The sequence below is a fragment of the Mesoplodon mirus genome, assembly GCF_964341445.2.
Source record: "Mesoplodon mirus genome assembly, chromosome: 12".
In the NCBI taxonomy this organism is placed as follows: Eukaryota; Metazoa; Chordata; class Mammalia; order Artiodactyla; family Ziphiidae; genus Mesoplodon; species Mesoplodon mirus.
The window spans coordinates 37,931,012-37,944,983 of NC_138988.1; the positions used below are offsets into that span (position 1 = coordinate 37,931,012).

Genomic DNA, 13,972 nt, shown 5'->3' on the forward strand with positions numbered 1-13,972 from the left:
CGTCTTTCTCTTACCCCCCCCTCCTGCCCTATCTTTCTTTCCCCTTCAGAAGACTGCTAAGGCACCAAGGTGGGAGGTGGCAGGCCAGCTGAAATATAATCAGAATAATTAAATAGCATTTTATTTTAAATCATTGCCTCCCCCAGAGCTGAAAGAATAATTGGCCAGTCCGTCACAAGGGAAGCAGAAGACCCGTGGGCCCCCACCATTGCCAAGTTTGGCTCATAGTACCCTTGGCAGCAAGTGGCCTCCCCTGTGACTGCTCCCCTGCACCCTTCACCTGCCCTAGCCTAGCCCTGCCCTGCCCTCTACTCCTCCCACCTCACCTGTTGTTCTACCCTTGGCATCTCCCCCTCTACGATGACTGCCTTGACTGAGCTGAGGGGAGAGCTGCAGACTGCTCTTAGGCCCCCAGTGGAATGGGGTTTATCCAGGCAGTCTGCCTGGCAGAGGCAGTCTGTAGCAAGGCTTTGGTGGCAAAGAAAACGCCTCCTTGGGAGTGGTGAGAAGGCCTGCAGAGGTAGGTGGGGGTCCAGAGATCCTCGCCCCTACTGGGCCTTAGCCTCTCCTGGGCCTTCCCCTGTCTGCTCTTGAACAAAGCCCTCCCCCTTCCCTCTCATCCCTCTGCAGGGTCCAGCCGCCCACACCTACCCTTGCCCTCTGAGGGTGAACCTGCAGTGTCACCTGTCTCTGGTTTTTTGATTTAATTATAGACGAGTTTTCTGCATAATTTATTCCAAAAGCCTGGATTATACTGTACAATTAAATCACATTCTGATCAACAACTTCACATATAAAATTAACAACTGGCAACAGTTTAAACTATGCTGTTGCATCTGTATACAGGCTCTTTCCCTCTTCTCTTCCCCCCCCCGCCCCCTCCCCTCCCCTCCCCCCTCCCCTCCCCCTCCCTTCCCCTCCCCTCCCCTCCCCTCCCCTCCCCTCCCCTCTCCTCCCCTCCCTGCTCCTCCCTTCCTCCCTGTCTGGGGGAGCCTGTGCAGCTGGCCTCGGAGCTGGAGGCCCTCACTGCTCTTGTAGCTTGACCTGGGGCCTCCCCAGCCTTCTAGTGGGAGTCTTGATAGTTCTGTCTGCTAAAGGGGGTCCTCAGCTCCAGCTCCTCCCTCCACATACGGATGATTTTGCTCCCTTGCCTAATGATGACACCTCCTCTTCCCTCACGTACTCCTCTTGGTTCTGAAACATGCCCTGGAGACTAAAAGACCTGGAGTCCCACAGCAGCTGGTGTCATCTTCTTCCTGCTGTGCTGCCCTCAACCCTCTAGCCCTGAGACACACACATCTTTGCCCGCCCTATGCCTGCTCCCAGCCTCTCTCAGCCTGGGGAGCAGGGCGTTACAGGGAGCCATTAGGGAAACCCTTTCCACAGTTCCCTCCCTCTGTGCTCTCTCCCCCCAGCAGGCACTCAGGGAATATTTTCTGAGCACTGGGGGGCAAGGAAGGGCTGGATTTGAAGAGCTTCTAGCCCTCAGGGGACTGCCCAATAATAATACTGCCCATCAAGGTTCCGTGTGGATTTGGCCCTGAAAGGTTTTCAGCCAGTCATTATCTTCCCTGTTTACAGACCGGAAAGCTGAGGTTCTGAGGGGCAAGAACTCTCCGAGGTCACAGAGCTGACAGAGGCAGCCTCTCCCTTAGGCTTCCCAGAGGCTGCATTGTCCTAGGAGGGTGGGGTCATGGAGCTGATGGAGCCAGGAAGACAGGTCTGGCTTCTCTCTGTAGAACATGGCTCCGCACCTGTCCTTGCCAGGGGCCTCAGTTTTCTTGTTTGTGAAATGGGGGCTCAGTGCCTGCACCCCACTAGGTTTGGGCACATTGGAGGACATAATGGTGTGAGGCTGTCATGGCCACACCAGACATCATGCCGGCTGCAGTCCCTGGCTGCACGTGCCTCCTCCGAGACACTCTCTCCTCACTGTCTTGCTAATTTGGCACTTAGAGACACTTGGAGATAAGCAGTGTCATCTCAATGAAGCGCATGGAAAATCACAGAGATGTGGGGAGCCAGCAGGGGAATCTACCCTGTTTGGGGGGTGACCCATGGGCCACACTGTCTGGCCAGGGACCTGAGTCCAGATTGATGGGATCAATCCCAGGCAGGGATTTGGTCAGTTTGCCTTTGACCCAGTGGCGCCATGAATCCTGATGCATCCACCATCCTTTCAAAGCCCTCATGCCTTTCTCTTGGTGTTAGTGTGACTGCCTGGCCAGGGTTAGTACAGGCTTGGTGGGTGGTTTCTCCTGCCTCTGGGCAAGAACACTGCAGGTGCATAGTTGACTCCTGGCCTCCTGGGTCCCATGTGTCACCCCTTGGAACCAGCACCGGGACACCAGCCAAACTCTGGAACCCACAAAGTCATGTCTCTGTGATGATGAAATGAATGATCTATCACGTTCTTTTAAACTCTTGAACACATATTGCCTTCCTAGTTGGGTTTGGTTTAGGTGAATAATCAGAATAACTTGTTTTCCCTGGCATCATGATGATGGGCATTGCAGCTGGGGCCTGGGGTCTACCCATCAGACCCACCGTGCCAGACCAAGGGCTAGAGCCACCTCTAGACCCCAGGAGGGTGTGCCTGTTCTGATGTGTCATGGGTAGGCCAGTCCCTGTGGCCCATAGCAGCATCCCAGGCTCTGTCTCAGGAGCATAAAACAGCCACCTGACACACTGTCAGGTGCTTATGGCTCAGCCAGGGCCAAGCCATCAGCTCCTGGTGGCCTGGAGCCAGGGGACAAGCAGGCTCTCCATTCTCTGCTGGGCTTTGCCCTCCCCCGGCAAAAAACCTCCCCTGGTGGTTGAGGCCTGATCACCCTTCATAGCCTGGCCTGTAGCCTGGCCTCCACCTGGGCTTGGGGTTAGCTTTTCCCCTGCAGTGGGGAGCAGAGGTGGGCATCAGGCTGTGTCTCAGCCAGCAACAAGCTAAAGCTGATACCTCTTTCTCCTTTTTTAAAAAATAGATTTTTAGGGCCTCCCTGGTGGCGCAGTGGTTGAGAGTCCGCCTGCCGATGCAGGGGATACGGGTTCGTGCCCCGGTCTGGGAGGATCCCATATGCCGCGGAGCGGCTGGGCCCGTGAGCCATGGCCGCTGGGCCTGCGCATCCGGAGCCTGTGCTCCGCAACGGGAGAGGCCACAACAGTGAGAGGCCCGCATACCGCCAAAAAAAAAAAAAAAAAAAAAAAAAAAAGATTTTTAAAATTAATTAATTAATTAATTAATTAATGTATTTATTTTTGGCTGCGTTGGGTCTTTGTTGCTGCACACAGGCTTTCTCTAGTTGCAGCGAGTGGGGGCTGCTCTTTGTTGTGGTGCACGGGCTTCTCACTGCGGTGGCTTCTCTTGTTGCGGAGCACTGGCTCTAGGCACGTGAGCTTCAGTAGTTGTGGCTCGCAGGCTCAGTAGTTGTGGCTCACGGGCTCTAGAGCTCAGGCTCAGTAGTTATGGTGCATGGGCTTAGTTGCTACACGGCATGTGGGATCTTCCCGGACCAGGGCTGGGACCAATGTCCCCTGCATTGGCAGGCGGATTCTTAATCACTGCACCACCAGGGAAGCCCAATACCTCTTTCTTTTGATGTTGACTTTTTTTTTCCATCACGGTCCTGACATTCAGCTTGGCAAATTGCAATTAGTGATCCGCCTGCTTCCTGATCTGAGTTCCCATGCCAACCGATGCGGGCACACATAATGGCAAGGGCCCAGCCCCCAGCCACAGGGATATGGGGCAGGGGGCTGGAGTATAGACTTAAGCTTTTCTGACCCGGGGAGCTATAAGAGTCCTGGCCCCGAGTGGCAATAGGGGAGGTGGGGAAGATAGCAGGCCCAGGGCAGGAGTTGGGGCCAGACTCAATCTCCCAGATCCCATGGCTCCTGGGGTACCCCTCCAGAAGCTGGGGGCTGACTTCACCCCACCCTTACCTGGCCTCACGGGATGTGCTTAACCTGTGAGCATATTTCAGTCTGTGTGGTAGTCCTCCTATGAGCCCTCCCGGGGAAGGCTTTGTTCTGTGTCTGGTGGGAAGGGGAAGTTGAGATGCCTTTCAGATGCATTAGGGCAGGGGCTTTGGTCACAGCAGAAAGTGCTTTTGGCAGTGTGGAGAGTGTCTCTCTGGCCAGCAGGCCCTGGCAAGCGCTGGTGTGATTTTGCTCACCTGATCTGGCACTGCCTAAAGTGGGATCGCAGGTTAGAACCCAGGCCAGCCCTCTCCCTGGACACCATCCCTGTTCATGAGCGTGGGCTGAGAATACAGGACTTTGTGACCACCTGTCCATCCTGTCCCCTCACAAAGATCCCTGTGCAGCACCCTTGACCCTCCAGTTCCCATGTGTTCTTCTCAGACCCTACAAGGTGGCCCCAAATTATCCCCACTTTCTGGAGGAGGATAGTGAGACCCAGATAGGTTAAAACGAGCTCAGCGTGGCACCAGTGCAAGGGAGACCTGCTCAGGCTGGTGGCTCTGGTGAAGGGCTCATGGGGCTTGCCAGGCCCCCAGAAAGGTGTGGGATAGTCTGAACTGGACCTGTGGGTAGACAGTTCATGTGGGGCATCTAGTGATGAGCCTCTGTTTACTAGGGTACTGGAAAGGCAAGGGCCGTCTGAGCAAGAAGCTCTCCATGTCCACTGTTTAAATGAGGCCCAGAGGGGCAGGGGCCTGCCCCAGGTTACACAGTGACTTGGTGGTGGCAGCAGCTCTCATGTTCCCTCCCCTTGCCCAGGTGCCACCCAGCCCTGGGGCAGAAGGCTCTGAGATCCAGCAGACACCAGGCTCACTCACGTCCCCTCCTCCCTGGTATCCTGAGTCCCCATGTTCAGAGCAGCAGCATCAAGGGCTGGCTCTTCACAGTGAAAAATAGTCTCCCTGCAGGCTTCTTGGAGCCGCTGGACTCCCTCAGTGCATTTAAACTATAATCTGCTCCCCTCCCTGCTCCCCTCCCTGGCTGTCCAACAGTACGTGAGGAGAGCCTGGGCCACTGGGTCCAGACTTCAAAGGGAATCAGAGGCACGCTCTGATTCCCAGCCTCTGTTTCTGTTCTAGTGAAAATTGGGTTCTGAAGGGGTGGCTGCTGCGGGTCACCCCTAGGTGGCCGGGCGGGGCTGTTCCAGCCCCAGGCGGATCCTCCTGACACTCCTTTCCTCTCTGCACACAGGATGCAGCACTGGGCCCGGCGCCTGGAGCAGGAGATCGATGGCGTGATGCGGATCTTTGGGGGTGTGCAGCAGCTCCGTGAGGTAAGCCTGGTGCCACTGGCTTTCTCTTTGGGGACCCTGTTCCAGCTGGAAGTGGGGGAAGGGCTTCAGCAATAAGGAGTGAGGAAGGCTTGGTGCAGTTGAGGACCCAGCATGATGGGACACTGTGGACTCATGGGGGCAGGTGGGGAAACAGCTAGAGAAACAGTGACTCCTTCGGGTCTTGGCCTGCTCTTCCCCAGGTCACAGTGTTGAAGTGGTACTTAGTCGGCTCTGATGGGTAGGTGTCGGGCTTTTCAGGAGGGTGAGATCTGTTTTTGAGGCAGCATACGGAGTGGGAGGCCAGGTCCTGGAGGGTCCCGTGGGTGTAGTTGTGCACGGAAGCCAGAGAGACTATCCTCGCAATGAGTGGGGTGGCCAGGATGAACAGCCCCGGAGAGCAGTCAGTGCTGCCTGCTCAAGGAGCTTCAGCATGAGGCAAGTGGCAAGCGAGTGCTTGGTGAGATGAGGTATCGAGGGTGGGAGGGGTGATTGATTAGGCATGAGCGACCACATTCATCCGGGAGATTATGTTAATATTTGAAATAGTGATGTGAAGAGCAGGCCATCCGTCACCCCCAGAAGGCGGCAAAATGTGTCTCTGTCGGGCCACAGGCTCCTGAGCTGTCTCTCTTTACGTGGAAACGCAGAGGCTTGGAGAGCTGAGCTCTTGGAGTGCTTGGGGTGGGGCTCCCAGGTACATGCTGGACTTTAAGGAGCTCTTAGTGGAGGCTTGGGCCAGAAAGTGCAACCTGAACTGAACAGGGGGTTAACGGGGATCTCGTACTGATGGTGGGCTTGGGCACAGCAGAGTAAGTGGAGTTATTATTGGGGGTCCAGGCCCCCGGCTTGGCGATTAGATACTCCACTGGCGATTAGATACTGTTCCTGTGTCTCTCTTGGTCAGGGCCAGGTCAGCAGAGGTACGTCTGTGGGGCAGCTGCTATGAGGTGGTGTCCTCGGGCCTTTTCCCATGCTTAGCTTGTAGCAGGTACCCAGGAAATGGGGGTGGCAGTGAATGTGTTGACATTGGCTGTGGATGTAGGACCTCTGGCACAGGATGGGGCTGATCAGGGGTGGCTAATGTGGTGGTAACATAGTTAGGAGGGGGAGTCCGGGTGGGGGTCTGAGCCATCAACTTGCCAGGGGTCCTTCCACCCAACCCCAGTGGCCCAGCCTCTCTGAACCTCCTTTCCCTGGTTACTGGGCTTGAATTGCAGTAACCCCCATCGTACTCTCTTCCTGTGAACTTTCAATGACTCAGCCACACTCGGAGGCCGGCAGAGCCTTCCAGAGAAGGCACTGTAGGAAAAGCTGTTCCGGAACAGAAGTCAATTTATGCTCAGGAATAGCACCCAGCACTTACTAGGTTCTAAGTGGGCACTGCCAAGAGTGCAGCTATGTAGGTTAATGAAGAAATGAGAGTTCCCTGGAATGTGTGTAATGTGTCTCTCCAAGCTTCATATTGGGACATAAGATGTACCCCACATAAGGAGTTAACCATGCACTTCCAGTCAAGAATCTTCCATACTTTCAATCCTCAGCTCAAGGATACTGCTTTTTTTTTATAGTCGTGGGCACTCAGACCCTAAAAGTTTGCCAGTGGGAAATAACGTACACATTTCATGCCTGAGACTCAGGTCTGTCTGAACCATAGCTTCCTGGATGGTGCAGACCAGAAATGGAATCCAGCTCAGCATACCCACTGTGTGCTCCTGGGCAAGTCCTAGACCCTCTCTGATCCTCATTCTTGGTCCATGGCATGGCCGGATGTCTGGCTGGAGGATGAGGTGGTGAGAATGGCAGGGGACAGACTGACACAGATACACTTCTAGAAATCAAATCTGAATTTCCCTCATTGATCATTTTCATTCCCAGGATATGTTGTTCCCTTCCTTTCTGATGGGAGTTGAGTGATTCCAGACACTTTCATCAATGAGCACATCTTTCCCCACCCCCACCTTCCCAGTGATTACCAAAGTCACGCAGCCAGGTACAGCAGAACTGGGGCTTGAACACAGGGCTCCTGACTCCTGTCCCAGGGTGCTGCTTCTCCTCTAGCTCGGCCTTCCCTCTTGGGGTGGGCAGGATGAGCCTGGGAAAGAGGGGAGCTGGGCCAGGTTTGGTGTGGCTATGGCCAGGCAGAGAAGTGCTGACCTGGCGTTCCGGGCTCCTTCTGGCATCCCTCTGCCTGTTGATGGCTGCCAGCTCTCCAGTGGCTCTCTGTCCTGCTCCAGTTTTTCTCACCTGCTTCCTTAGCCTCTTGTTTCCCACTGACAGCTCTGGGGCTGCTTCTTGGCACAGGACACCCCTGTGAGGTGGGCGGCCGGGGAGCAGGTGAAGCGTTCTAGAGGAAAAGGGCAACCCCGTGAGAGCAGGAGGGAGCCAACCGGCCCCTCTTCCCCACAACCCCTGGCCCCCCTGACAGAGCCACCAGGGCTCTCCTTCAAGTGCATATGAGAGGGCCCATGTGGCCAGCCCATGCCCTGAGAGCCAGGCTTTGAGAGTCAGGAGGATGCTTGCATCGAAGCCTTGACCCAGCTGCGATGCTCCGTGGACCCTGGTACCACCTCTGCCAAGCTTATGGCCTCAGTCCCCATTGGGGCCACCCCTCTCCATGCTTCCTCGAGGGGCCCCCAAACACCTTGCCACTGGGGTGATCCTTGGCTTTCTTCCCCAACATGGCTGCCCTCTCCACCGGCCCCAGTCCTAGAGGCAGCCCGACCCCCAGAAGCTGGGTGCCATAGAGCTGGCAGCTGCAAGAGTTCAGAAACTGCAGACGGTGGCATTTAGGAGCATTTTCCTTGTCTTGGCACTTTCCTCCTCCCGACCTCACCACAACCCCATGGGGGTGTGGTTGGGTGCAGACTGTGGCCCATTTACAGGCTGGACACCATGGCACACCTTGGTGGAGTGTGGGGGCTGTCTTCAAAGACCCTGTCACATTTCCTCATCTAACCCCAGGGCCAGCACGGAGTAGGAGTGCCCACTGTGGCCTGGTGCTCCTGAGCCGTGCCCCACCGGGTAAACCCAGCCCCGCCAGCCCTGGCTTACTCCTGCCGTCAACAGGCCACAGAAGTGTGGGCTCTACTGCAGTCTGCCCCCTCCAGGGCCCCTAGGAGCTGAGCAAGGTCTCCTGAGCCCCTTTCCTACCCTCCCCCATCAGCACCATATTGTCATCCTTTGGGGGGATAGCGGAGAGCATATGCTTGGGCTCTGAGCTCATTCACATAATGAGGCTGATCAGGATGAATAATTCATCAGGTGCCTGGGGGTGCATGGGGGACCATGTGGAGACGGCCTGTCTCCCCACTCTGAAGCCCAGGTCACTCTGATGGGTACAGCCAGGGACCTATCCCCTTCTGACTGGGTGTCCAGGGTAGAAAGGGAACAACTCTGGGGACCTTGTGGGAAAGCAAAGCAGGACAGATTATAATCAGACAGGAGGAAGAACCAGTGGCCCATCAGGTGCACCAGCCCTGGGACGGATTCCTGATTTGGGTGAGACACCTTCCGTGGAGGGTCTCTACAGAAGGAAGTGAGAAGATCCTCTGTCTGGGGTGGGGGTCGGGGGTGAGGAAAGTCTGTCTGGCTAGAGCTGGTATAGGAGCAGAGACCTGGGATGGTTATGTCTGTGGACTACAGGCCATCCTCTGGGAAAGCTCAATCCAAGTCTGGACCTATGGGAGCATTTCTCAGTCCATATCAACCCCCACACGTGTCTCAGGGCAGAAGTGGCTCAGAGCCCTGCCTACGTCCCTGGCTGCTTCCACCCCCATGATGGCCTTAGCCCGGCTAAGGTGCTGCTAGTCACTCATGGGGAAACCAAGGTGTGGTTGACTGTCTTTACCCACCAGTCCCATCCTGGATCCCTGACTTGCTAGCCCTGGGTAGTGGTGGGGTTGGTGAGAAATATCAAGGCAGAGGTGCAGGCCTGGTGCGGCCCCTCCCCTGGACTGCTGAGCTGCATCCACAGAGAGCGAGACCCCAGGACTCAGAGATCCCTGACACCAAGTCTCCTGCTCCCCTCCCCACGGCTGTGCTTCTCTGGACAGTCATGGTGAATCAGACAAATGCTGTTGATGTGTCCCCACTTCTGTGGGTAGCCAGAAATGGGATTTTTGAACCAGTGATGGCACCATAGTCCTAGCCCATCTTGTCTGCCCCTGGCCATGCCCACACCGCGTCTGCTCAGTGCTCCCTGGGAATGTGTAATTAATATTTGCAGAGTGCCACATCTGGAGCTGGCTCCAGGCAAGGACCAAAATCTGGCCACATTGAGGACCCCTTTCCTGAGGGGCTCAGGGAGGCAGGAACAGGGCCCTCCACAGGTGCCCTTGAAACAGGCTTCTCCCAGGACTTCCCTGGTGGTGCAGTGGATAAGACTCCACGCTCCCCGTGCAGGGGGCCCAGGTTCAATCCCTGGTGAGGAAACTAGATCCCACATGCATGCCACAACTAAGAGTTCACATGCCACAACTAAGGAGCTTGCCTGCCGTAACTAAGACCCGGTGCAACCAAATAAATAAAGAAAAACAGCCTTCTCCCTGTTCCTCCACTCCCACCCCCTGCTGGTACCGCCAATTCCTGAAACACATGCGCCGTCCGTCACACACTGGCTCAGGGGGTGCTGGCCAGGGCTGTGTTTGGCCCCCCTTTGGGGTAAGGGGTCCTCTCTGGGCATCTCAGGTGGGATCAGCAATGTCCAGGAGTGCCAGGGAAGCTCAGAACGCTAGAGGGGCAGCAGAAGAGGATGAAGGAAGCTGGGGTGGGGGAAGGTGCCAGGGGACAGAAGCAGCCCTGAGAGGGCCAGAATGGGGAGTTCAAGTGGTTGTGACCCCCAGACCTACAGTTGGTCCTTCTATCAAAGCACTGTGGTTCACATGTGCCCCAAGAGTCAGTCCACCTTGGCCAGGTGGACCCGCACTCACGCAGGACATGCACGGTTGTCCCAGCTAATGTGCTCAGTCCGGAGAGTGGTGGTGAGGGAGACTCACGCAGGCCCATCACACTCCCTCCCCAGGGTTACTGGAACCTCTGAACCATCATCCTAGGGGCTCTGCTCCTTGTGCAGCGCCCCCTCCTCCAGCCACCTCCCGCTGAGGCCCAGCGGCACCCTGCTGTCTCCTAGTGTAGATGATTGGGGTGTGGGGTGCGTGAGGAGGGGGTGGGCGGGGCGCGGGTGTGAAGTGTGCCACTGTGAGGAGGGGGTGGGCGGGGCGCGGGTGTGAAGTGTGCCGCTGGGTAGGGATTGCTGCCGCTCGCCTCTCTAAAAACCCACATATATTATTCTTTAATGGAAAGTTAATTGTCTTATTATTCCCTCCATATGGTCCTCTTGCTCAGCACCCAGCAGGGATGCAAGGGACTGAGGGGGGGCTCCTGGGAGGGCGTCTGAAACGTGGTGAGGCTGCCACGTGAGGATAACTAGATATACTAAGGCAGAGCCATTGGAGCCTGGCAGAAGCCCTTCCTGGACCCCCTCTTTGTCCCCCTAGCCCAGCCTGCTCCTCACCTCTTTCCTTCCCACGTCCTGCCCTGGGGGTGGCCTCTTCTGGCACCACCTCCCCACTGTGAGTTCTGGGAATGCTCTCTCCCAAGCCCTGTGCGGGGAGATGGAGGGTGGTTGTTGCCCTCCTGCTTGCCCCTCCCCGCACATACTCTGTTGTTGCCTGAAGGAGAAAATTCCATTTTTGAGAAGCTTTTCAAAAGCCAATTCATCTGTGGCAGGAGCTCCTGCCTGACGGCCAACTGACTGGCTTTGGTCTCCTGCACCTCTTCTACATGTCCCCCACCAGAGAGGGGGCACGGGGAGGTCAATGTTGGGGGAGGGCTGCCCCAAGACACCTGGCCCAGGGGCCCTGGCTCATGTTGGCCATGCCTTCCATGGGCACCAGCTGCCTGGAGCCACCCCCAAGCTGATGGCTCCTCTCGGGCTGCTAAGCTGAGCCAGTAGTTGTGCCCTTCTCAGCCCCTGCCCCTCCCAAGGCCTCTCCTCCTCCTCCGCAGAGTGTGAGGGTGTTAGGTCAGAACAGCCTGTTAGGTGGGTGTTAGCTGGCAGAACTAGAATTTGAACCTGGAGCCTGTGCCTTGGGCCACACTGAATGGTGGGTGGTGGAGGAAAGACTGAAGTGGGGAGCAATGGCAGAGCTGGGCCTCCCCGTACCATGGGACCTGGCACATGTTGTCCTGCCTCTCTGAGCCTTGGTTCCCCCATCTGTGACATGAGGATCCGAGCCCCTGTCCTCAAGGGAGCAGGGGCAAGGAAGGGATGCAGACAGAGCCCTGCAAATGTGGGGGTGCTTTTGTGACCCCCCCCCCACTATCAGTTGCCTGCCCTTCCAGGAGTTAGTTATAGTTTTAGAAAGTTCAGGTGCCCAAAGTGTCACCTTTGCTTGCTGAAGCCCAGGAATTTGGAAATTAGTTTCCTCTTCCCTGCCCTGTTAGTCCTGTTTGGGCTGCTATAACAGAATACCATAAACTGGGTGACTTATACACAACAGAAATTTCTCATGTTTCTAGAGGCTGGTAAGTTCAGGATCCAGGCATCAACAGATTTGGTGTTTGGTGAAAGCCCACTTCCTGGCAGCTTTCTTCTCACTGTGTCCACTCGTGGTGGAAGGGGTGAAGGATCTCTCTGGGGTCTCCTTTATAAGGCACTAATCCCATTCACAAGGACTCTACCCTTATGACCTAATCACCTCCCAAGGGGCCCAACTCTAAATACTATCACAATGGGGATTAGGTTTCAACATATGAATTTGGTGGGGAGACATGAACATTCAATCTGTAGCACCTTCTGACCATGACATCTTTGGGGGACCTTACTGGGAGAGGCACCAAGCCACAAGAGCTTGAAGAAACAGGGCCTATGGGCCACGGAAGGGAACCAGCTGCAGAGGCACCCCCTGGGGAGGAAGCAGGTGGGGGTGAAGGGAAGGGCATCTGCACCCAGAAGAGGCCTGTGAGTCTGTTTCTCAAATCAGTCACCCAGTCGGCAGCTTGTCTCCCAGGCCCTGTGGGCTCAGAGAAGGGCACGGGGCTGGGCTGGCCTTGGAGTAGGGGTGATAGGAAGCCACCAAGCTCTGGGTTCTTGAGGGCGGCAGCTCTTGGACTGAGGTCCCTCAGTTTAAGAGACGATCTCAGAGGCATGATCAGAACCATACCAGCAGACAGCGCCGCTCTTTCTGGAAGTTTTGGTTGAGAACCGGTGGCTTTGCTGCAGGCCCCTTCCATGAAGTGGATGCCCCTCAATCCTTCCATCTTGGGAATCTGGACTGTTTGTCCAACTTTCCTAAGGCAAGGCCCACCTCCCATGGCAAGGGTTCTGATAAACACCTTGGCTCTCTTCTGGGGTCCCCAAGGAGGCTGACCTTGCAGCAGAACAGCTGGGGGTCAGCTCCGATGGGGACCAAGTGCTTGCAGATTGTTGAGGAGAGGCCAGAGTGTACTCTCTTCTCCCCTGGCCTCTGCATCCACCTCTGGAGAGTGATGGAGCTGCATGTCCAGAGCCGGAGGCTCAACTGGATAATCGAGGGTGGGAGATGGGGGATGGAGTAGAGGACCGAATGGGTTTCCATGCTGGGCCCCCGGGGATGGCTGACCCCATCTGCATTCCTCCTCCCTCCTCCACCCCCATCCATGGCTGGATCAGTGGCAGCCACGGGGACACTTGCCTGAGATCCGTGGAGCCCCAAGCATTTGGCAGAGGCAGAGAAGTAATTGGTTCTGACAAACCACAGCCGGCCCCAGGGGCAACATGAGCAGCATTTACCATGACCAGGCAGGACATGGAGACTCAGCCTGGCCTCCCTCCACCTTCTCTGAGCATGGCTCCCCTCTCCTTGTGAGTGGAGATCTGGTGTTTGGAGAAGGTTACAGAGCCCCAAACTCCCCATCTTTCCTATACCTCTCTCTCAGTGCTGGGAGCTAGCTGGCTGGAGGTGGGGGTTGGGGGGATGAGGACAGTGGGTAGATCCTGGGCAGCCTCGTCAGGCCCCCTCCCCGTCCATCCTTGGGTTCCCAAGAATCAGGGAACCAAGTGACTGACCCTAGGACTTTTTTGCCCTAGCCTCAGGATTCAGAGTTAGGGGCTGGGCCCCCACCTGAGAGGATGTGCAGTCTGGGTGGAGGAACAGGCTGTGCACACACACAGAGTGCACATACACATACATGCATGCAGTGTACAAACATACATATATGTGATATGTGGTCCACAAGGTTTGGCATGGAGTAGGTGCTCAGCTAGTAACTCTTCAGTGGATAGATTAGCAAAGGGGCGGGCATCTGAGGACTGAGAAGGGAGGGATTGGGGGTCTAACCCATCCCACAGAACAGTGGGAACCATCCAGACCACCTAGGGGAACTGAGGCCCAGTGCATCAAAAAGGTAGAGCTTCGGTGCCAGATGCCCTGAAAGAGGTAAGCTTGCATAGGGTCTGCCAGGCTTGGCCCACATAGAGGGTCCCTGACTACTCTTTGTGAGGGAATGGAGGGTGCAGGGGCTAAGGGGGAGGGCCCAGGAGAAGAGCTGGCTGCACAGTGTGCTGGCACTCAGATGTCAGGCTGGGGTGAGGGAGGCTGGGCTATTCCTGGAGTGACTCAAAGGCCTGGCCAAGGTGTGTGGCCTGGGCAGGAGGAGCCTTTAGGCCTCCAGCCATCCATGTGTGCTCCTCGCCCCCCCACTAGCCTTCTCAGCTTCTTCCTCCTACTCCACTTGCCTCTCTCC

General features: G+C 56.3%; 1 protein-coding gene across 3 annotated transcripts in view; it reads left to right on the forward strand.

The window, feature by feature from the left end:
- Positions 1 to 13,972, forward strand: part of CACNA2D2 (calcium voltage-gated channel auxiliary subunit alpha2delta 2) — a gene marked incomplete at its 5' end in the record, with an annotated part of 137,042 nt that overhangs the window by 20,393 nt on the left and 102,677 nt on the right. For all 3 annotated transcript variants that reach the window (XM_082638266.1, XM_082638267.1, XM_082638268.1), the window contains one exon: positions 5,167 to 5,248. In XM_082638266.1, coding sequence (XP_082494392.1) covers positions 5,167 to 5,248 — 82 coding nt within the window. The remainder of the gene's footprint in view (positions 1 to 5,166; positions 5,249 to 13,972) is intronic.